Source organism: Canis lupus, chromosome 2 (genome assembly GCF_011100685.1).
Source record: "Canis lupus familiaris isolate Mischka breed German Shepherd chromosome 2, alternate assembly UU_Cfam_GSD_1.0, whole genome shotgun sequence".
NCBI lineage: Eukaryota > Metazoa > Chordata > Mammalia > Carnivora > Canidae > Canis > Canis lupus.
This window is the reverse complement of record NC_049223.1, coordinates 67,693,464-67,716,845: the sequence shown is the minus strand read 5'-3', so window position 1 is coordinate 67,716,845 and position 23,382 is coordinate 67,693,464. Positions and strand designations below refer to the sequence as shown.

The window sequence follows — 23,382 nt, the reverse complement described above, 5'->3', positions numbered from 1 at the left end:
CATCTTTTCTTGAGGGCTCTCTTTGAGGTTTCTGCCATAGTCATGCTGGTCTACCTCCTCCTAATCAGTAGATATTTAGTCTCAGGAGGACCTTAGTCACTAGTTCATATCATGGTGCAAATGACTACAAATCTCTCAAAGCAGGGACCTGCATGACCTGCAAATGACCCATCCTGTGAAGTGGACTGAAAGGCTGCTCCTATGCATAAAAGCAAGAAGGTTCAAGGCAGAAGGGCCTAGAAAATTCATTCAGTCTGAACTCTCTCCGTTCATGGAGGGGAAATCAAGCCAGGCAGAAGTAACCTTGGTCTAATCAGGATGACCCAACCAGTGGTCATGTGGCCAGGCTGAGTGAGGAGTAGAAAATGGCTCTTCCATACTCCCGTGGTCTATATCATATGTATGCTAGGCATGTTCTGATTAGATTGCACAGGATGCCCTAGGGAGATACAAGGCAGGATAAGAAGTGTCTCTTGCTTTCAAGAAGCCTACAGTCCGGCAGAGAACATAAACACAGGTGTTAGACTAAAAAGCCCTTTAACCCCACTGATTAGACTGATTTTTTTTAATTTTTATTTATTTATGATAGTCACAGAGAGAGAGAGAGAGAGAGGCAGAGACACAGGCAGAGGGAGAAGCAGGCTCCATGCACCGGGAGCCTGATGTGGGATTCGATCCCGGGTCTCCAGGATCGCGCCCTGGGCCAAAGGCAGGCGCCAAACCGCTGCGCCACCCAGGGATCCCTAACCCCACTGATTAGAAATGCTGCCCATTGCATATCAAATTCTCCAATATGCATGAGACTGTTCTAGACTCTGTTCTGTTCTACTGCTGTCTCTTCCTGCACAGCAACATGATGTTTTAAAGACTAGCTTTATAAAATATTTTGATATCTGGTAGAGGAAGTCTTTTTTTTTTTTTTAAAGAATGTCTTGGCTATTCTTGTATGATCACTGTTTCAGATTAACTTTTTAAAAATATTTTATTTATTTATTTGAGAGAGAGAGAGAGATCATGGGGAGCAGGAGGGGCAGAGGGAGAAGCAGACCACTGAGCAGGGATCTGTATATTGGACTCCATCCCAGGACTCCAGGGTCATGACCCAAGCTGAAAGCAGATACCCAGTGGGCTGAGCCATGCAGGGACCCCTCAGATGAACTTTTGAATTAGCTTTTGAGTAACACAGATACTGAATCTTCTTCAGCACTCTTGTTCATGCCAGGCACTGGGCATTCAGAGGAGTCAGGCACTGAGTTCCTGCCCTTGGGAGTTCACAAAATAGCTGGGAAGTATAACCAAACAAGAAGTGTAAAGCAACAACAGGTATCTCATGCTCTGGGTAACCAGAGCCCAATGAGTGAGGAGTCCACACAGATATGACTGCTGTGAGTTCCATTGTCCCTCCAGGCTAGGAAAGTCATGGGGGTGAGCAGGAGTCTGTCAGGTACAGAAGAGAAAAAAAAAAAAAAAAGCTCTATGTTGAGGAAGTCAGAGAATGCATTTTGGAGGAGACATTTTACTTGAAGGTGAGTAGGAGTTTGCCCGATTCAGAGGGTGAGATGAAGGAAGAGATTGCCCTGAGCTGGGAAAGTCACATCTCTGAAGACATTTTAGCTGGATTTTGAGTTGGAGGAAGCAGAGAAGATGCTGGAGGAGATAATGAGGAAAAGTAGATGACATTTGACCTGGGCTTTGAGGGATGAATGAGCAGGACACCAGAGGAGAGGAGAGGCACCCCGAGTGGAGGTAGTCAGAGAAGGTTTCCCGGAGCAAATAGGAAACCTCGTGGCTTCCTGCCCGCTCCCTGAGATCCAAGATCCAGGCCCTAAGCTTCCCAGCGCGTAGGCGCTCGGGATTCTGAGGTGGCGGCTCTGCAGTTGCCGTTTCCCAGCGTGGGGTAGCCACGGAGCACGCTCGGCTGCGAGGATTGAAGCTTACTCAGGTTTGCGGAGCAAGGGTGGCAGAGCTGAATGCTTTATGTCGGAATCGACCAATGGGATGGCGGCACCCGGTTGCCAGGGCGACGGAGGGGGCAGAGTGGGGCGGGGCCTGGGCACCAGGGGCGGGGCCGGGGCGGGGCTTATATAAGCGGGCGGCGGGCGGCGGGCGGGGCGTGGGGTCGGTGGCTGCTGGGCGGGCGGGGCGCAGGCCGCGGGGCCCGAGCCGGGGGGAGCGGGCGAGCGGAGGCGCCGAGGATCCGATTCACTCGCTGGGGAGACCCATGGGCCGAAGCCGTGTAAATGCGTTTTAAGGCGAGTGCGGGGAGTGGCTCGGGGAGCCTCCGGGAGCGGGCGCCCCCGGCTCCAGTGCTGACCTGCCCCCGGCCCCCTTGCCTCCTCCCAGCAGGGGCCTCGGCTCCGCAACTGCCACTCCTCCTCGGGGTGTTGCACAAGTTTCGAGGTCACCGGCGACCCCCCCTAGCAGCGCGCCTGGCTCTGGCCCCCGCGAAGGAGGACGGGGCTTGGTAAGGGGGTGTGGGGGGCGGGTCCTCGGCCCTGCACTCGGGCGGGCTCCCCCGGGCAGAACCTCAGCCTTCGGTTCCCGCCCGGGAGCCCGCGACCTCTACCCACCATGTGGCCCCAGGCACGCTTAGAATTCTAGCGCGTCAGAACTAGCCCCCCCACCCCGCCTTTACAAACGGTGAAACTGAGGCTCGGAGAGGGGACAGGGCGTACCCAAGGTCACGCAGCCCAGGCAGACTGGAATCTAAGCTCCTGCTCTGGGGCTGAGACTCCTTGGTGGGGCCACTCCCAGCCTCTTTTAGTTGGGCGTGGTCAAGACTGAGGGTCCACTGAAAACTTCCCCACCCGAGCTTCTTGGCTTTCCTGCTCCCACTCGTTCTTTCCCTTTTTTGCTGAAACCCGAATATCATAACTGGGAAGGAGCTTCAAAATAATCCACCCATTTTACAGATGGGGAAACTGAGGCTCGGGGAGGCAGTGACATCTAGGCATGTTATGCCTTGTCCCAGTCCAGGATTCCCGATTGTCCCCATCCTTGCCAAGGAACCCAAGCTCCCTAGGCTTGTGCTAGCAGCGGGGTGTGACAGGACTGGGCGTCCTGGCTTGGGGAGGTCAGAGGGGCTGGGGAGGGCAGCCCCTCAGCGGCCCCCTCACTTTAACCCCCTTCCTCCCCACCCCTTCAGTGTGTTGCATACTTTCTAAGGCGGCGGGGCGGCGGCTCCATCCAGCCCATCGGCTCCTCCTCCTCGGCATGGCTGGCTACTTGAGCGAAACGGACTTTGTGATGGTGGAGGAGGGCTTCAGCACCCGAGACCTGTTGGAGGAGCTCACTCTGGGGGCCTCACAGGCCACTGCGGTGAGGGGCCGGGAGTGGGGGTGGGTTCCCTGTAGAGGCCCAGCTGAAAGAGGTGGGAAAGAGGTGTACACCACAGTCCTTCTCTGGAAGGACTCCTCTGGCTCCCATCTCCCTTCATATTTGGCAGTTAGTCCTTGCTATTGACCAGAGACAGGCTCATTTTACCCCCATATCCTGCCCCCAAACTTTGCCCTTTCTGCCTGCCCTGATGAAACAGCACCACTACCGTCTGCCCAGCTCTCTAGGTCAGAAACCTGGGAGTCTGGCTTCACCCCACATCATCAGGGCACCACCAAGCTCCTTATACCACCTGCCAGGGTACTCTTCTGGGTCCTGGCATTGTAGTTCAGACCTCATCTCTCTAGAGGTCCTGCTAATCTCCTCCCTGCCTCATCCCACTTGCTCTGACTTTATATCACAGCCATGCCGAAACTCAGAACTGTCTGACAGTTCCCCACTGCCTGCAGGGTCAAGCCAGGGCTCTGCCTTCATAGCTCCGCTGCCGGCATGGCCCATGGTGTATCATGCTCCATCAGAGCCCAACCACAGCTGTATTTCCCAATGATGCTATGTGCTCTGTTATACCCCTTCACCCAGACTGTTCCCTGTGCCTGGAATGCCCTTTTGCCAGGCCTCTCTAGCTCTTACCTATTTCCGTCCTTCCTTATTACTCATCAGTGTCACTGTCCTAATCTCCCAGGCCAATTTTGTATTTCCTTTGTCTGTGGCCTCCACTGCATTGTGTAGAAACTCCTGTGGAGCATTTATTGACCGGGCTTGTAATTGCTTAGAGGGTTTGTTGTCTTCAAGACCAAAGCCCTTGCAGGGCTAGAGCCCTGTCTGGTCATCTCTATCCCTGAGCATGTCAGACACAAGTGGGGTTCAGTAAAAAAAAAAAAAAAAAAAAAAAAAAAAGTTGCATAAAAGGGAAACTGAGTCCCAGTGAGGGTTTAAGTAATGCTGTCTTACCCAGAGCCTTGTACATGTTTTGCCCCCAGCAAATCTGTGGTGACCAGTCGTTCACAGGCATGGGTCACAGTGGCAGTGCAGTGGGACTAGCTCAAGGCTTCAGCGAGCACCTCTCTGTGAAAGGCAGTGGGCTGCAGGCCATGGCTTTGGCTTGCAAGGAATTTATCTTTTTTCTGGGGAAGACAAATGTATATACAGTTCTGATACTTTGAAAGCATGTATAAAATGCAGCGAGAGCATTTTTTAAAAAGATTTTATTTGAGAGAGAGAGAGAGAGCGCGCGCGAGCATGCATAAGTGGGGGGAGGGGAGAAGGAGAAGCAGGCTCCCCGCTGAGCAGGAAGCCCGATGTGGGGCTCAATCTCAGGGCCCTGGGATCATGACCTGAGTTGAAGGCAAACAACACTTAACTGACTGAACCACCCAGATGCCCCCAGTGAGAGCATTAAAGCCAGAGTTGCCTTATTGTTTCTGAGGAGGTAACATTTGAGGTGAGACTTGAAGGTAGATTGGGGATTTGCCAGATCCTAGTAGGGACAAGGGTATTCTGCATGAAGCGCATGGTGGGAACAAGAGTTTGGAGCTCTTGTGCAAATGCTCCAGTGTGTAGCTGGAGCTTGAGCTGCAGCGAGGGGAGGTGCTGGAGCCAGATCACAAAACTCTGAACACGGGCTGGGGAGTTTGCCTTGGGTCCAGAGAATTTTCGAGCAAGGTGGCTTGGGTGGCCAGAGTTGGGCTTGGGGTGGGTCCCTGGGAAGACTGCAGATGGCACGCAGGAAGAGGGAGCCTAGTGGGGTCTCATACTCCCCCTTCTTGTGCAGGGTGACGTGGCTGCCTTCTTCGTGGCCGACCTCGGTGCTGTCGTGAGGAAGCACTTCTGCCTTCTGAAGTGCCTGCCACGAGTCCGGCCCTTCTACACTGTCAAGTGCAACAGCAGCCCGGGTGTGCTGAAAGTCCTGGCTGAGCTGGGGCTGGGCTTCAGCTGTGCCAACAAGGTGAGCCCCTGGCCCCCGCTGGCACACTGACCCTTGTTGCCTGCTCCACACGCATGTGGCTGGGGTGCTGCCAGGGGCCCTGGAGAAGCAAGGGTGGCTTGCAGCTGGCCCCCACCCTCTGGGAAGGGCCACCCACTTGGGAGGGGGTGGAAAGGATGAAGGAGGGAGAAACAAACGTAGAAGTTCTAAACGGGAACTGGAACTGTGTGTCTCTGGGGAGATGGGTCACCTTTTTAATGGAGATTTTCAAGCTTCTTGGCATAGAGCTATACGTGGTGTTCCTCTAATTAAAACAAAACAAAAATACCTTCTTATCATTGTTTTTTTTCTTTTATAGTCATAATAATGTGTGACAGTACATTTTCTCAGCTAATCCTTTGAGAATTCTGTGGTGTTGCCAATTTTGCTGCCTTTCTAGCTAGATTAATGCTGTTGTCTTAATTCCCCTCCTGCTCTCTCTAGACTTACTTGCCTATTTCCTATCACTCTTTATTCATTGAACTACATACAGTGTGCTAGTCAGTGTGTCACCAGGGCTGGCAATACAGTGTGTGGAGTAAGGCAGGCTCTGTTGTCTTGGATTTGAATGCTTAGATTATCTACTTTCATCCTGTTCTTAGTTAATGAAAGCCTCCAAGCTATAAAGTTTCCTCAGGGTACAGCTTTGGACATATTTATTCATTCAGCAGACCTCTTTTGAGCACCTACAAGGCGGCAAGTACTATTCCGGGTGGGGATTTAGCAAGTGAACAAACAAAAACAGAAAAGGCTTTTCTTTCATTAAACTTGTTTTCTAAAAAACAAGCAAGTTAAATAATGAAAATCTATATTATTTTAGATGGTCCCATGCTAGGGAGAAAGAGAAAGTGGGGAAGGGAGGTAGGGAATGTTGGGAGGAAGGATTGTACTTTTATGTAGTTTGGCCAGGGAAGGCTTCACTGAAATTTGAATACAGACCTGAAGGAAGCAAAGGATCAAGCAGGTGGATAACTAGAAGAGCATTCTAGGCAGAGGGAACAGCAAGTGCAAAGGTGAGGCGAGAGCAAACCTGGTGGGCATTGCTTTGTGATATTGTCATTACTGTTATTTTTTTAAATGATTAGTAATGATTGTTTTAAGTCCTGGTCAGCAATATGGTTGGATATTGTGAGGAGGATTCTAGAAAGGTACACTGGAGGAGACAGGAGAAGAACTAGCCTGGGCAGGCTGAGAGGGGTAGAGGGATTCTGGGTGGGAAAGAGGTGTACACCACAGTGGGATGGTAAGAACAAGCAGGTTAACCTTTATCAAAGATGCTGTTAACACTCTTAGTGATAGAGGAATCTTTCTCTTTTGTCATCTCAAAGCCCCTTGGCATTTGCTCTTGCTTTGCACACTTTGTTTCACGTGTGCTTGCATAAAGCCCGTGAGGTCTGTGGGGAGAGAGATTGCCATGTACAGTCCAGGAGACTGGGGGCCGACTGCACACAGCTTGCCGGTAGCAGAGCCAGGATGTCCCCCTGTGGCATGCTGGGACTCTGCTCTGGGATCGGAGGAAGGGGATCCTTTTCTAGCCTTCTTGGTGTAGGGATGAAGAACAGGACCAAAACCTCCTGACTAGCCCTGTGTGTCTGGAAACCCAGAGGTGGTACACTGTGTGCTTGGCCCTCCAGCCTCAGGTCTGGTCTCCAAAGAGCAGAGTGTAGGATGTTAGGGCTTAGAAAGACCTTGGAAGTCCGCAGGGACATTGAAAGCGTATACTGTTGCGGAATGCTTCTGTTGTGCCAGGCACTTTGCAGAGCGTTTTCTGTATGTGATCTCATTTATTCTCGCAACCATCCTGTGAGGTAATGATTATTACCCTGATTCTGACAACAGCTTTGTGAGGAAGCATTTAGCATACAGCAAAGGAGGCGCCGAGGGTGAGTGACTTGCTGGGAAGTGGCCACTTGAGTAGGGCCAGTGGCAGTGGGGTCTCCAGCTCTCTCACTGCATCTTTTCATTGTCCTTGGGGAGGGGATGGCAGAGCTGGGCCCCAGCTGGTGACGCTTGCCTTAGCAAGCCCCCAGAGCTGTGAGAGGCCCCCTGCCTGCAGGTGAGAGGATCACACTTACTGGGTCCAGGATGCACAGCTTTTCTTGAAAGGCCGAGGCTGCCCTCTTCTGGTTGGCCATCACTAGTGGCTATGCTTTAACATCACCATGACTTGGCCAACATTGACCTAGGGGGCTGGGTGTACTTATGCAATGGACAGGTCAAGGGCACAGGCCATGCTTTGCATGTCCACTCACCCTTCCAAGGACCTTATGTCACCTCCCCTGCCTGCATCCTGTCTTTTCTTGCTGTCTCTATCAGCATCCTTCCATCTTAAAAAGCCTTCCCGGGATACCATACCACCCCCCAGCCCAGTGCCAACCTCCCTCTTCACTGCCAGAGTCGTCTACATTTGCCTGTCTGTGTGCACCTGGCTCTTTCCCTTATCTGCAGCATCTGAGGCATGCTTCCCCATTTCCACTCTCACAACTCTGAGGAATCTCTACCAACATCCCCAGGGATCTTCAGGATTCAGTAAGCACTTTATTTTAAACATTCATTTTGAATTATTCAAATAACGAATTGATTCATTCACACAAACGCGCACACATGTAGGCCATCAGCTTAATGTCTCCAGAGATAATCGCCATTATGAGTTTGAGGTTGGTGGGCATATGGTATTTTAAAAATACTTATAAATATGATCCATAGAAAATATACAAAATGTAAATGATATTTATGTGTCGCAATGCTTTAAACTTGACAGGTGTTGGAAATCTGTCCCATGCATTTAGACCTTGTCAGGGACACTCCTTGGTTCTCTTCTTATCCTCTCAACATTTAACACCACGACTGTTTGCTTTTGTGGCAAGAACAGTTAATGTGAGATCTACCCTCAATGCATTTTTCCCCCTCAATGCATTTTTAAGTGTACAGCACAGTATTGTTGACTATAGACACGGTTCTACAGATCTCTAGGACTTAATTCATCTTGCAGGACAGGAACTTTATACCCACTGAAGAGCAGCTCCCCATTTGTGACATATTCTTCTTAAAAACCCTCAAAGATAACCTATGCTTCTAGTTTTAAAAAACTTCAGAAGTCAATTCACTGAACGGGAGCGCTGCTCTGCACCTGCCCCACCCCCACCCCTGGGCACCTGTGACAGTTGACACCCTCCTTCTGTACAGACATGAGTTGCTGTGACAAGGTTTGCTGTGACAAGAATGGATAGCCTATGTATTGTCCCCCCCCCCCTTCTGGACACGTTCTTTCTCCTCCCCTCCCCTCAGATCCTGGCTGCCTGACTTCCTTCTCTCTAAATGGGAAAGCTCCTCCGGATTCTGTTCTGTCTTGGGCTCCCTTTCTCTTGTAGACTCTCCCTCCTCTTGGGGGATTTCATCTCCTCCCACGGCTGTAAATACCATCAATATGCCGCCACCTCCTACGTTTTGATCTCCAGCCCAGACCTTATATATCCAGCAGCTGCCTGGATACCACAGGACGCCTGGAACCCAGTGTGTTCAAACGCACTCACGATCTTCCCCTTGGGGAAGGGCCAGCCGGCTTGCTGGGCATGGAGTCAGACAGCCCCACAGGCTATCCACCACCATGCTGGCCAGCCCTGTCCCCCAGAACACATCTCCCTCAGCTATTACCTCGCCCAAGGCGGTTGGGACCAGTCCCCCCAGAATCCTCTTGCTTCTTGCTGAGTCCTCGTTTGCATGGTAGCCAGAGCCTTATGCATTGAAACCTTGCATTTAAAGTGCAAACCTGACTGTGCCCTTTCCCTTCTTGAAACCTTTCAGATGGATTCCCTTGACTTCACAGGATAAAATAGAAATCTACATCAACCTTTTTGGGCTCCCTGTTGGCTCTGCCCACCTCCCCGCAACCTTATTTTCCCCACTGTGCTTTCCCGGCCCAGGCCATCCTGCGTTCCCTGTTCCTTGACCAGGCTGAGCACATTGTGCATCTGTAGCTCTGAACAGGCTGCTCTCTTGACCAGAAACTTCCTTCTATCCCTCTGGGCCTGGGGGAGGCCGCCTGTGGAGCTCAGCTTAACTTTCTGACTCTCAGAAAGGCTACCCTTGGCTCCTGGCACCCGGGTCCCACATCCCACACTCTCTAGTATCCTGAGCTCTTTCTTTAGGGTTCTTATGTGTTTAGAATTCCTTCATTATTTAGTGCTCATTTGTTCTTACCTATCTTCCCCGAAGATCTCCACAGGGCCAGAGATTTTGTCTGCTTCACTTACCACTTGTTTTCTTTAGCACCAGTCACAGAGCCTGGCACCTCAATCGATTCTCAAGAAATACTTGTCAACTCAGCATCAAGGTTGAAATCTCTGTTACAGTACTGTGGTTAAGAGCTCATGTGCTAAAGTCTGACAGTCCTGGATTAGAATCCCAGCTTTGCCACTTAAAAGCTGTGTGACTTTGGATAAGTCACTTAACCTCTCTGAGCCTCTGTTTTCTGTCTCATAAGATTATTATGAGGATTAAATAAAAATGTATATAAAATATTTAATGCAATGGCTGGCATATGTAAATCCTTCAATGAATAACAATATTTATTATGTATTTATCATCAAAGCTAAAGCACAGGTCCCAAACTGCTACCATTGTTTCTTCCTCTTACCTCATGTGGTAAAACTGGGGACAAAAACACATTTTTCATCTCCTTTCAGACTCACGGTCATTGGAAGCCAGCTGTGAGGGCAGCAATTCCAGCTCTGTTCCACTCTGCTACTCACTGGCTGTGTTTCTGCAGGCAGGTGGACTTCTCTGAACTCAATTTGGTCCTCTGTAAAATGTGGCCAATAAATGCTTCACAGGACAGTTATAGACATCACATGAGATCATGCACATAAGTACCTCATACTAAAAAGCGGCTAACTTAAAATCGGAGTCTTATTATAAACTCAGGATGGCTAAAGATAGCCCAGTATCTCCCACAGTGTTTCAGAACCGGCTGCTTCTTGACTTCCTGCCCTCCATCCTGGAGAGTGAGACTTGAGTTTGAAAGCTGGTTCTGCCTCCTACTTGCTACACCGCCTCTCTGAGTACCAGCTTCCTTCTCTCTCAAGTGGAGCCGGTACCCCTCTGATGGGGTTATTGTAGGGAGTAGAAGAAATAGTGAATCCAGAGTGAAGCCACTGCCTGCTTTTGTTGAGTTTTATTGGATCGCAGCCATGCTCGTTTACTTATGCACTCTCTCTGGCTGCTTTTGTGTTGAGTAGTTGTCATAGAACCTATATGGTTGGGGCACCTGGATGGCTCAGTCCGTTGGGTGTCTGGCTCTTGGTTTCAGCTCAGGCTGAGATCTTGCAGTCTTGGGATCAAGTCCTGTGTCAGTCTCCATGCTCAGTGTAGAGTATGCTTTGGATTCTTTCTCCTTCCCCCTCTCCCCCTCTGCCCCTCTTCCTGCTCATGCACTAGTGCATGGGTGATCTCTTTCTCTCTCTAAAAATAAATAAATTCTTAAAATAAAAAACCCTACATGGCCCACTAAGCCTAAATTATTTGCTCTCTGGCCCTTTATAGAAAAAGTTTACTAACATCTCATTTGGTGCCTGCTTGTGGTAGGTGCTCAGTGACAATGGTTGCTCTCATTGTCATCATTATCTGTACCATTCATGCAGCAATCAGGTGGAACAGTGTTCTGTAAAGGTGAGGAAGAGGAGGCCCCTTTGGGAGGTAGGGGTTGCCAGAGTCACCCAACACAGCACCGGGCACACAGTGGGCCTTGGGATGTGGGATGACCTGTGTCTGGTGAATGTTCCAATACATCAAGGAATATTCATTAAACATTAAATCTGTCTGGAAAATGTGTCAGATACCTATTGTTAGGGCCATCAGGACTCCATGTAATGTCTGTGTGAATTAGAAAATGTACCCCTTCCTTAAGACACTCATTATAATGAATATACTGATTTTGTAAGGCTGAGATGCTTTATTGCCAGGAAGCTGTAATAGATATATAAACCTACCATGGATTCTCTGTGAATGGGACCTCCCACCCCTCGATTGTACAGTGTACTACCTGCACAGCTGTCCATGGCAGCCCTGCCTGTCAAAGAATGGTGAACCAACCTGAGTCCTGATTTTCACATTTTTGTTGTGAAAAAACAAAGTCCACTTTTTATGGACCTCCCCATGCATAGCTGTGACTTTGCCCTTCATTTGTGCTTCCTCAACTTCTGTGGGCCCTAGTAGGCCCTGAGCCTCCTCACCATCACCTTTGGGACCCCACAGGCAGAGATGGAGTTGGTCCAGCGTATTGGTGTCCCTGCCAGTAAGATCGTCTACGCCAACCCCTGTAAGCAAATTGCACAGATCAAGTATGCTGCCAAGCATGGGGTCCGGCTGCTGAGCTTTGACAACGAGGTGGAGCTGGCAAAGGTGGTAAAGAGCCACCCCAGTGCCAAGTAAGCTGAGAACCACTCATGGGGAGGCTGGGCCGAGTGTGAGGGCAGAGGGGGTGGGAGGAGTAGAGATGGAACAGAGGATCCTGCCCTGGACCTGGCCACAGTCACAAGAGGTTGGGGCAGACACTCCTGGACTGGACCCAGTATGCCAGGGCCTGACTGGGACAAAGGCTGAAATACCCATGACAGCCCAGACAGAGAAAAGTCGGTGGTATTATGGAGGTCAGGGTCACAGGCTGAGAGAGCAAGAGGGGTGGCCAAGACTGCTGCACAAAGGAGGTGGCATGCGAGGTGGGCCTGAGGAGTGAATAGAATTAGAGGGCACACGAACAGTGTACCAGAGTGAACTGCTTCAGCAAAGATTGTGTGCAGGTTGGAAATGGCACAGGGCATTTGAGGGATGAGCAGAAATTTGGTGTGGCTGGAAAATACCATGTGGGAGGAGGTGAGGGCAACAATGAATGCTGGTCGGTCACGGTCACAGGGCAGGGACCTGATGTAACTGGGCTTTGGCAGGGTTGGGGCCAGACGTTTTGCTCCGGTGGTGGCTCTCACGTGGTCGTTTGACACCATGGGGATTCCGGGGAGGACCTCCCTGGGGTGATGGGGAGGCCAGGTGGTGGACCACTCTGGTTCACCCAAAGCAGCTTCCATTTTGTCTGTTTTATATGATATTGGGGTTCTCAATAAGACCGTGTTTAAAAAATGGTTCCCCTCATACAAGAAAAGTTGGAAAAGCCTGGCTGGTGTAGAGGCTGATTCGGAGGAAGTGGAGCTGCCGGGGAGAACTGGTGAGGTTGGGACCAGGGCAGGGTCCGCGGGGCTGGGCCCAGGGCGTTTAGGGAAATGGATTGGATGGGCCTTGGAGGCTGACCGGCAGTACAGGGACAGGAAGGGGTCAGGGGCCTGTGTTGGGGGCGGCGGCTCTTAGTTTATACCCCTTTTCTCAGAGAGGACGTGATTGGGGTGGGGGGGGGTGGGGTCCACCCGGCAGAGGTGCGCTGCATGTCTCCTCAGGATGGTTCTGTGCATTGCTACTGATGACTCTCACTCCCTGAGCCACCTGAGCTTCAAGTTTGGAGCATCGCTGAAATCCTGCAGACACCTGCTTGAAAATGCCAAGAGGAGCCACGTGGAGGTGGTGGGGGTGAGGTGAGTGCCCGGAAGCCCCATCCTCCCTGCCAGGCCCACTGCCTCTTTCCCCAGGAATTAATCAATTCTCTATGAGAGCTTCCTCGGGGCCTCCAAGGAGGGCCTGTTTCCAGGCCTAGAATCCTGCCATTGGAGAGTCGTCTCTCTTTGGAAAGAAGGTTCAGAGTGTTCCACTGCCTGGCTTCGCAGGAGTTACACCAGCCTGTAGGCCAAAGGTTGTGCAGCCACACCTTTGCTCTGCCTCTTTTCTTGCAAGGATATGAAAGAAGTCATGATAATGACCTAATAGTATAGCTTTCATTTATTCTGTGCCTCGGATATGCCAGACACTGTGCTAAATGCTTCAGGTACATTATCCCACAGCCTTGTGGGGTCTTATCTCCACTTTCTAAATGGGAAAACTAAATCACAGGCAGGCCACAGTGCTGATTGAGAGGTACATACAGACCTGGCTGACTCTGGGGCCCTGGTCCTCATCCCAGAGGGTTCAGCCCTAGTGGCAGCACGAAGGGATGGGAGGGATACCAAGGGACCTTGGATCTAGTCTCTTGTCCACTCCTCACTTGCCATGTGACCCTTGGTGATGCATTTAACTTCTGGGGCCCTCAGTTGCTACATCTGTAGAATGGGCACAATGTCCAGTGTGCCTATCCAAGGCTGCCCCTGGCTGGGGCTGAAGCAGTGGCATCTGGGGCCCCACAAGTAAGTCGAAGCTCTCCCTCCTTTCCCAGTTTTCATGTTGGCAGTGGCTGTCCTGACCTTCACGCCTATACTCAGTCCATCGCAGATGCCCGTCTTGTGTTTGAAATGGGCGCTGAGCTGGGCCACAGGATGCACATCCTGGACCTTGGTGGTGGCTTCCCTGGATTGGAGGGGGCCAAAGTGAGATTCGAAGAGGTAACCCTGGGGTCAGAAGTGTGGTACTTGGGCTGGGTGGGAGGTAGAGCTGGCATATCCGGCACTGTGAGCGGGTCCTCAGTGCTGAGTGCTGTGCTTGGTGCTTTACTGGATTATTAGCCCCGTGTTACATACAGCTGGGCAAGCCAAGGCTCCTCGAGGTTATGTCACTTTCTGAGTCTACGGCAGAGCTGGCTGTAGACAGCTCTCTCTGACTCTGGTCCAAACACATATTTGAAGCTTAACCAGGCCTATTTTCATAAGCCTGGGAACCCTCGGAAGGCCTAGCACTCTCCATTCTCCCTCTGGTGAGCTGATGAGAAATCAAACGGGAGGGCAAGGGAAAGAAAAGCCCACCTGTCTATTTTCATCGGAGATGAAATCAAGAAAAATATGTCACCGCAATCCCCACTCCAACCACTAGGGGACGCCTCTCCCTAGTAAGAGCCAAGTTCTGGAATATCCACAATTTAGGACTGACCTAAGAAAATAATCCCCGAAGGACACAGAGTTAGCCTCAAAGATGAGCATAACAAGAGCCCAGTGGACTTTTCCTAGCACTCGGGAATTGGTTAAATTATAGTACATTCGTATGACCTCCATGTGAGGTCATTCACAGAGTCTTGAGTAAAACCGGTTACAGAACGTTTATATAGCTCTATCATGTTAATAATAAAAAATAGTGTTTGTATAGAAGAAGAATTAAAGGAGTCACTCCAAAAAGTTAACAATGATTAACAATCTGGATGACAGAATTAGGGTAATTTTGATCTTCAATCTTCTCTGTATTTTCTGTGAAAAATATGTCATTTAACAGATTGGACATTGATGAAAGAAAGATCTACATCAGGGCTTCTGGAACCCGAGTACCAAGTGTTACGTTAAGAACACCTCTTCCCATTGTGGGGGCGTTGAGGAAGGTGATTTACACAAGCATAAGGGTCTTGACCCAGCTCTGTCTGGCTCCTCCCTTCCTGGCTAACTGTCTGCTGCCACCAGCTGGGGCCTTAGCAGGTGCCAAGTCCTTCTCTCTGAAATCAAAGAAGCTTTCAAGAAATAGACTTGGAGCTATAGCAAGTCCTCAGAATGTAAACCCCACATTTCAAACAAGTCATTGTCCTCCATCCCTGTCCTACCAGATTGCTACTGTGATCAACTCAGCCTTGGACCTGTACTTCCCAGAGGGCTGTGGTGTGGACATCCTTGCCAGGCTGGGGCGCTACTATGTGACTTCGGCCTTCACTTTGGCAGTCAGCATCATTGCCAAGAAGGAGGTTCTTCTGGACCAGCCTGGAAGGGAGGGTAGGTGGCAGGTGGGCAACAGAGCCCCATTTTTCCCCCTTGACGCTAAGGACAGTGGACTGGCTGAGCAAGGCCTGGTTTTAGGGGATGGGGAATCTGGAGGGTGGATTGTTGCTTTAGAGAAACTTACAACCAAGTTCCCTCACCCCCAAGACAACTTGTGTAGTGCAACTTTTTCTATGCATATTTCTATTTTATGAAGATTGAGATAAAAACAACCTTAGGGAGAGCAGATACTTTATTAGCCCATTGTACAGATGAGAAAATTGAGAGCCAAAGAGAATGCAAGTGAATTGCTTAATAATAAAAAGTAAAGCCTGCATTCGACCCCATGTCTGTCTCCTCTCCAAAGCACAGGCTCTTACTCATCCTATTGCTTCTCATAACATAATGAAAATAATTAATGACAACTTATATTCGTCTAAGCCTACTTTATAGATGACAGAATATAGGCATGGAGAGGCTGAGTCACTAGCCCAAAGTCACACAGCTGGTAAGGGGCAGTGCCTGGATTCAATTTTAGGCTGGGCTGACTCAGGGTTCTCTGCCCACGCTGCAACATCAGCGCTCATCCCTGCCCTTCCAGATAGATCAGCCCCTTGAGTGAGGAGTGGGGCAGGAGTTCTGATCTTGGGGCTTTGCCTTTTGCTCCAAGATCTCAGGCAGGAGAGCTGAGGTCTGTGTGTCTTCCCCTAAGAATCCATTTGGAGGGATGATGGGCTCCAGGTAGTTAGAATGTCTGGTGTGTGCGTGTGCGTGTGCGTGTGTGTGTGTGTGTGTGTGTGTGTGTGTGTGTAGATGATGTTCTTCTGGCTTCCTTTATAAATCTGGGCAATTACTATATCTAGACCAGCCAGGAGACCTGGTTTCTCATTTCAGCTCAGGCACTGTTCCATTGTGTGCCTCTGAACGAGTGGCTTACCCTCTTGGGACATCGAGTTTGGGGAGGAATGTTCTCTTGCCCTTGCAGGCAGGAAGTATGTCCTGGGCAGGGCCGCTCAGCGGCAGGGGTGAGTGTGCTCCACATGAACCTGATGTCCTGGGGACAGCAGGACCAACCCCATAGTTGAGGAAGGGGCAGCCTTGCTGAGCCGACCATTGTGCCAGCTCCCCACTCCTTCACGTGGCTGTTTGTGCTGCCCCTGACCCCTCCCATCCCCACAGAGGAAACCGGGTCCACCCCCAAGACCATCGTGTACCACCTCGGTGAGGGCGTGTATGGAATCTTCAACTCGGTCCTGTTTGACAACACCTGCCCCACCCCCATCCTGCAGAAGGTAAGCCTACCCCCACCCACCGGCCACTTTTCAATTATGGGTGTGGGGGTGGGTGTTTAAAATCACATGCAGTTTTTTTTTTTTAAGATTGTATTTATTTATTCATGAGAATACACAGAGAGGAAAGAGAGAGAGAGGCAGAGACACAGGCAGAGGGAGAAGCAGGCTCCATGCAGGGAGCCCAATGTGGGACTCGATCCTGAGTCCCCAGTATCACGCCCTGGGCTGAAGGCGGCGCTAAACCGCTGAGCCACCCAGGCTGCCCTACTGGGGGTGTTTTTAACTAGTTTTGAAAAAGTAAAAACAGTCATTGTAGAAAATAGTGGGATGATGAGGATCACCCATAGTCCCACCTTGTGGAGAGAGATCCTTTGAACATTAGATTTCTTTTCAGTCCTTAAAAAATGTATTCTGTTTTCAAAAATAAAGTTGGACTGTGTTTTGTAACTGCTTTTTTCCCACTCAATATGAGGTATACCTCCTTCCATGCCATTAGCTAACCTTTGACAATATACTTTTTGAGGACTACATAGTATTTTAACCCAACTTAACCCTACTTGGTTTGGTTTCCTGTTTTGCTCTATCTTGACATCTGTCTCCGATCAAGCCCTGGAGTGAATTTCTAGAAGTAAAAAGAAGCAGTTCATCTTTCATGGTTTTTTTCCAGGTCAACAAGGGAACAGGAATGGCCAAAGAGGGGCAAGAAAATCAGACACCCTGTTGTATTTTTGGATCTCCAGGCCTTTGTTTCTGTGGCCCCCTTTCTGGGGGGAACCTCAGTGTCTCACCAGCCCCTGGTCTATTATTCACACTCAGTGTATTTTTGTTTTCCTCTCTCTTTCCACCCCGTCCAGTTTTTCAAGACCCACTCAAATGTCAGCTCCTCCTTGTAGCTCTTCTGCTCTTCCTGCCCTTTATCTCTCACAGGCAGAAGGAGCACTCCTGCCCCAGGTGCCCATGCCACGACTTGATTATATCCTCGTTCCACTGCAGGGTTGTGAAATGTGGTTTCCTCTGGCTAATGGGAGTAAGCCTCCTTGATGTGCGCAGGAATTTAGTTTTCCACTGCCATGCGCTAGCCCTGCCTGCATTCTTGTGGTTTCCCACGTTCTACTGCACCAAGAAAGGACCAGGTGCCCCAGGGCACATAGCAGGCAGTGGCTGCTTCCCAGGTCCTGCCCCCCTCCATACCCTCTTGGCCTGCCGTTGGAATTCCTGACCTGCTCCCCACTCGGGTGAGCAGGACTATGGGCCCAGCCCACCCCCTATCCACAGTCTCCATTCTGATTCATCTCCAGTCAGTATTCCTGCCTTGGGCACTGAGATATTACTGACCCTCTTTGTGGTCAGCCTTATTCCTCCTCTGGATGATGTTGAAATTTCTTCCTTTGGTCTGTCAACCACTTACTGGGTCTAGCCATGTGACCAGATCCAGGGTGGATCCCCAGTCTGGTGGTGGAGACAGATGACAGCAGATGGAATAAATTAGCTAGAGTTGTATTGGGAGTGTGTCAGAGGCACCCAGCCTGGCGGGTGGGGGCGGGTGGGGGCGGGTGGGGGGAGGCATCTGCACCTTCTTCCCCAAGGAAGGTCCCCTTCACAAGTCTTGATGGCAGCTTTGAAACCCTGCTCTTCATCCCCAGGACTTTGTTTGGACCTCAGGCACAGAAAGTTATGTTAAACATAATCAATCCTTGGTTCAGAGTATACTTCTTATTGCTGGAGCTTGCTTGGCTCCTTTTTTGTTTGTTTTCTTTCTTTTAAAAAATTTAATAAATATTTGAGTACTCTCAGCATGCAAAGCACTATGTTGAGGCCTGCACAGGACAGTAGGTGGTGAGACAGAACTGACTACGCTTTGGAAATACAGTCCTGCTGGGTAGAGGCGTGCGTGTGTGATCAGTACACAGGACTGTAACAGTGTCATGAGAAAAAGCACAGAAAACTACAGAACAAGTGTTAGTGGAATTTTTGCAAAAATCTTCTAGTATATATCTTTAAAAGGAAAGGACTTTAGAAAAATGTAATACCATTATCAAATTAAAAATAAACACTTGCATAGCAGCCACCATCATCCTGCCTCATAAATGGTTTTTCTAGTTGATTTGCTGAAATCAGCCAAAAAAGGTCTACATACTGCATTTGGTCAATTGTCTCTCTTTTAACCTATTGGTTTCCTGAAACTCTTTTTTTTTTTTTTTTTTTTTAATTATTTCTTGATGAAATGGAGTTGTCAGTCCTAAAGCTTCCTGCATTCTGGATTTTCCTGATTGGTGGGTTCCCTGGATTTCCCTTCGATGCTATGGAATATGTTACTCCATGCTCTGTATTTCCTTTGAAACTAGGTAGTTAGATTTCATGGTTTCAGTGGATTCCCAATTAGTTTTGGGATAAAAATGTTTCATGAGAGGACTTGTCTTTGCCTTCTTTTTAGTGAAATAAGCATTCTTATCATTTTACTGCCTCATTCTTTTGTGTCTTCCCATGCAAAGTACCCACTGTTTTGACTCATGTATTACCTTTTTTTTATACAGGTTTTTTTCTTTTTTTTTTTCAAGATTTTATTTATTTATTCATGAGAGACATAGAGAGAGAGAAAGAGAGAGAGAGAGAGAGAGAGAGAGAGAGAGGCAGAGACACAGGCAGAGGGAGAAGCAGGCTCCATGCAGAGCCTGATGTGGGACTTGATCCCAGGACTCCAGGATCACACCCAGGGCCGAAGGCAGGCAGTAAACCGCTGAGCCACCTGGGGATCCCCTCTTTTTTTTAATATCATTTTTTCTTCTATTGTGGTAAGAGCATTTAATGTAAGATCTACTCTCGTAACAGATGTTTAAGTGTATGATCCAGTACTGTTATCTATAGGCACACTGTGGTTCAGCAGATCTCTAAGAACTTGTTCATCTTGTGGAGCTGAAATTTCATGTCCATTGGTTATCAACTTCCCATTTCCCCCTCCCATCAACCCCTGGCACCCACACTTCTATTCTTTGTTCCATGAGTTTGATTATTAGACACCTCATATAAATACAAGCATGCAGTATTTGTCTTCATTTCAGTTAGCATAATTTCCTCAACATTCATTCACACTGTTGCATGTTGCAATCTTTGATAAGGTTGATAATATTCCATTGTATGTAGATACAGCATTTTTTTTAATCCATTCATCCATCCAGGGACATTTAGGTCTTGGCAGCTGTTAATAGAGCTGCGATGAACACAGGACTGCTAATACCTCTTAGAGATCCTGATTTCAATTTTTTTTGGATAAATACCCAGAAGTAGGATTGCTGGATCACATTTAATTTTTTGAGGAACCACCATTCTGTTTTCCATAGTGACCGAATCATTTTGCATTCCCACTGGCAGTGCACTAGGGTTCCGATTTTTCCACAACATTGTCAACCCTGGCCATCTTTTCTTTTTTGAGAATAGCCATCCCACCAGGTGGGAGGTGACATTTCACTGTGGTTTGGATTTGTATTTCTTATTTGATTAATGATGTTAAGCCTCTTTTCATGTGCTTGTTCACCATTCATATGTCTTCTTTCATGTAGTTTTGGCACATTAAAGTTTATTCCTAAATGTATTTATAATTTGTTTTTTTTACTTTACAAAAAGGATGTTATGATGTATGTAACCTTTTGGAACTGTTTAAAAAAATGTACTGCACAGTCTAAGATGCATCTCCGCTGCTGTATGTGCTTTAGGTCCGTCCCTTTGACTGCTGGTTTACACTGTTGGCAAGCACGCTGCAGCTAATCTGTCTGCTGTCCTCTCAAGGCACTAGGTTGTTTCTAGGTCTTCCCTACTGTGAAATCTGCCACTCCGAATGTTCTTGTTTGTGCCTCTGTGACACAAGAGCAAGGGGTGGAATCACTGGGCATAGCTAGGACACATGAATGTTCAGCTTTCAGAAGACAGTGCCAGATGGTTTTCCAGAGCAGTTGTACTACTTGAGGATCCCACCAGCAGTATCTAAGAGACTGGATGGATCTACATTTTCCCTAACACTTGGTCTTGTCAGACTTTCAACATTTGAATGGATGTGAAATGGTTTCTCCTGTCTTGATTTGCATGCTCCTGTTTACTAATGAAGTTGGATATTCCTTTGTATATTTATTGGACACACATATTTCCTCTTCTTTCAGACGCTTTGTAACCTTCTCTTCAGTTACTGCCCTTTGTATCTGAGCCTCTCTATCCAGCGGCCTGCACTCACTGCCCCTGCTCCCTCAGCTTTCATTCCCTCTTAAAACCTTCCCAATGGGACATTAATTGCACAGCTATAAAGAAGATGCTCTTGAAAGTTCCTTGCATGCATCTAGCCCAATGGTGGCACCTCTGTCTTCAGCAGCTGATCTTTCTCCAACTTCACGCTCTTGGCTTTGCCTCTTCCTCTGTCATTCTCACCTTGTCTCTCTAGCATGTTCCCCATTGCTCACCCCCTGAATGTTGACTCTCAGATCTCCATTCTCGAGCCTCTTCTCTGCCTACAAGCATTTCCTAGGTGAGTTCTTCCAGCCTGAAGTTTTCAATATCATCTATAGTCTCATCATTTTCAAATTTATATCTCTAGTCTGCACTGTCCTCCCAAGCTCCAGACTTCTGTATCCACTGACCCACTTGCTATTTCTACTGGGTGTCTTTTTTTTTTTTTTAATTTATTTTTATTTATTTTTATTTTTTTATTTTTTATTTTTATTTTTTATTTTTATTTTTTTTTTCCTACTGGGTGTCTTAAAGGCACTCAAATTTATCTTGTTCAGAACTGAACTCTTGATTTCCAACCTAAACTTCTTTCTTCCCACAATTTTCTCTCAGTACAGCACAGCCACCCATCCAGCTGTTCAAGCTGTAGTACTTTGGTATTATCCTCAATTCTTGCTTCCTTCTCTCCCCTCAGGCAGTTCACCTGCAGTTTTTCAGTCTAATTCCAGAATATACTTGGAATGCATCTGATTTCTTCCCTGCCACCAGGGCAGAGTGCAAGCTGCCATCATCCCTTCCTGGGCCAGTGTAGCAACCATTAACTAATCTTCTTGCCCTGATTCCTGCCTTCTTGCTATTATTTTCCACACTGTTGACAAAGTGATTTATTAAATACCCAAAGATCATATCTCTTCTCTGCTTAAAACTTTCAGTGGCTCCCTGTTACTCTTAGAATAGAACCTAAACTTCTTACCCTGGCTTGCAAAGCTTCTGCCCACATCTTTAGCAACATCTATCCCCACTGAGCCCCTCACTCACCTGCTCCAGTCCCAGTAGCCTCCTTTCTGCTCCTGGACCACCTAAGCTCCTTCAGACCTAGGGACCATTGTATTCACCTGACGAAATGCTCTTCCCCTTGCTCCTGAAATGATCTCCTTATTCTCGTCTGGTATGTCTCAGGTTGGATGTTACCTCTCCAGGGAAACCATTCCTGATTACTCTCTCTAAAGTGGGCTTGCTTCTCCCTACCAGATAATTTTGTTACCCTGCTGATTTTCTTCATAGTATGTCAGAATCTGAAGTTATTCTTATTTGTTTTTGTTTCCTTGCTTATAACCTGTCCTCCCCACTAGCATGCAGGCTCTGTGAGGGCAGCCACTTAGCCTGCCTGTTCCTTCTGAATTCCCAGGATCGGCACAGTGCCTGGTACACTATAGGTATTTGATAACTACTTGTTGAATGTATGATGAATGAATAGATCTCCCAATAAGCTATGAGCCCCTTGAGGACAGAGATTGTTTCCCCAGTGCAAGACTTGGCACATAGTAGGTGCTGTATGTTGGAATTGAGTCAATCTTTAAAAATTACAGGAGCAACCCAAAATTTAAAGGAACAAAGGAGGGAGGAGCTCTGCAATGCAATTTATCTATAATGTCAACCCCTTTTTCACCAGACACACCGAATGGCATGTGGCTGTGGACCTCACATTCACTGGTGGCCGGTGAAGCCACCATGCACTTATTGCAGCATGTCCTGTTCTAAGCACTTTACATGGCATTACTCTATCTTTATGATAATCCTATACGTGGATACTGTTATGAGACCCATTTTACAGATGAGAAAACTGAGGCATGGGGCTGAAGCAACTTGCTCAAAGTGTACAGCTAACAAAGGGTAGAATTTTTTAACTGCAGACTGTGAACTGCTTGGGGTATGGTGCATAACTTATTTGTCTTTGATTACCTGGGTGTTGCCAGAGAACAGGCTCTTAACTACTTTCCTGTAAAATTATTGACTCCAGATAAAATCTTCCTATTACTGGGCATTTGGACGTGGCTAATTTTTTTAAAAAAGATTTATTTGTTTATTGGAGAGCGAGAGAGTGAGTGTGTGAACGCGGGGGAGGGGCAAAGGGAGAAGGGAAGCAGACTCCCTGCTGAGTGCGGGGCTCAGTCCCACGACCCTGAGATCATGACCTGAGCTGAAACCAAGAGTTGGATACTCAACTGACTGAGTCACCCAGGCACCCTGGACATTGCTAGTTGTTGCTTATTATTCATTCATGTGTTTGTGAGAACTACCTCTGCCTAGAATGCTCTTTGTTAGTGTGTTTGTGTGACTGGCTCAAGTTACACACTGATGGTGGATTCCCTTTAAAAAAAAAAAAACTGTTTTCTGGGCAGCCCGGGTGGTGCAGTGGTTTAGCGCCGCCTTTGGCCTGGGATGTAATCCTGGAGCCTGGGATCGAGTCCCACATCCAGTCCTGCATCGAGTCCCACATTGGGCTCCCTGCATGGAGGCTGCCTTTCTCTCTGCCTGTGTCTCTACCTCTCTCTCTCTGTTTCTCATGAATAAAAAATAAAAAAAAAAAAAAACCTGTTTTCTTATGATGAGTCCCTAAAATAGGATTACCAGGTAAAAAGTTATGAGCATTTTCAGGTCTCTTGATACATATTGCCAGATTGTTTTCCTCAACGTTTGGCCCAATCTGTACTGTTAGCAGCAGGCTCATTTCATAATAAGCTCACTAGCAGTGCATGCTGTGACTTTTTCTTGTTGGCTAATTTATCTGAAATGGTATATATCTCAGTATTTCTTT

General features: G+C 48.3%; 1 protein-coding gene across 1 annotated transcript in view; it reads left to right on the top strand.

The window, feature by feature from the left end:
* Nucleotides 1–2,124: 2,124 nt before the first annotated feature.
* Nucleotides 2,125–23,382, top strand: part of AZIN2 (antizyme inhibitor 2) — a 34,610-nt gene continuing 13,352 nt past the window's right edge. The window contains 9 exon segments of the mRNA NM_001293659.1: nucleotides 2,125–2,252; nucleotides 2,344–2,464; nucleotides 3,146–3,318; nucleotides 5,108–5,281; nucleotides 11,552–11,724; nucleotides 12,742–12,876; nucleotides 13,608–13,773; nucleotides 14,913–15,075; nucleotides 16,240–16,352. Of these exon segments, the coding sequence (NP_001280588.1) occupies nucleotides 3,214–3,318; nucleotides 5,108–5,281; nucleotides 11,552–11,724; nucleotides 12,742–12,876; nucleotides 13,608–13,773; nucleotides 14,913–15,075; nucleotides 16,240–16,352 (1,029 nt within the window). The 5' untranslated portion in view covers nucleotides 2,125–2,252; nucleotides 2,344–2,464; nucleotides 3,146–3,213.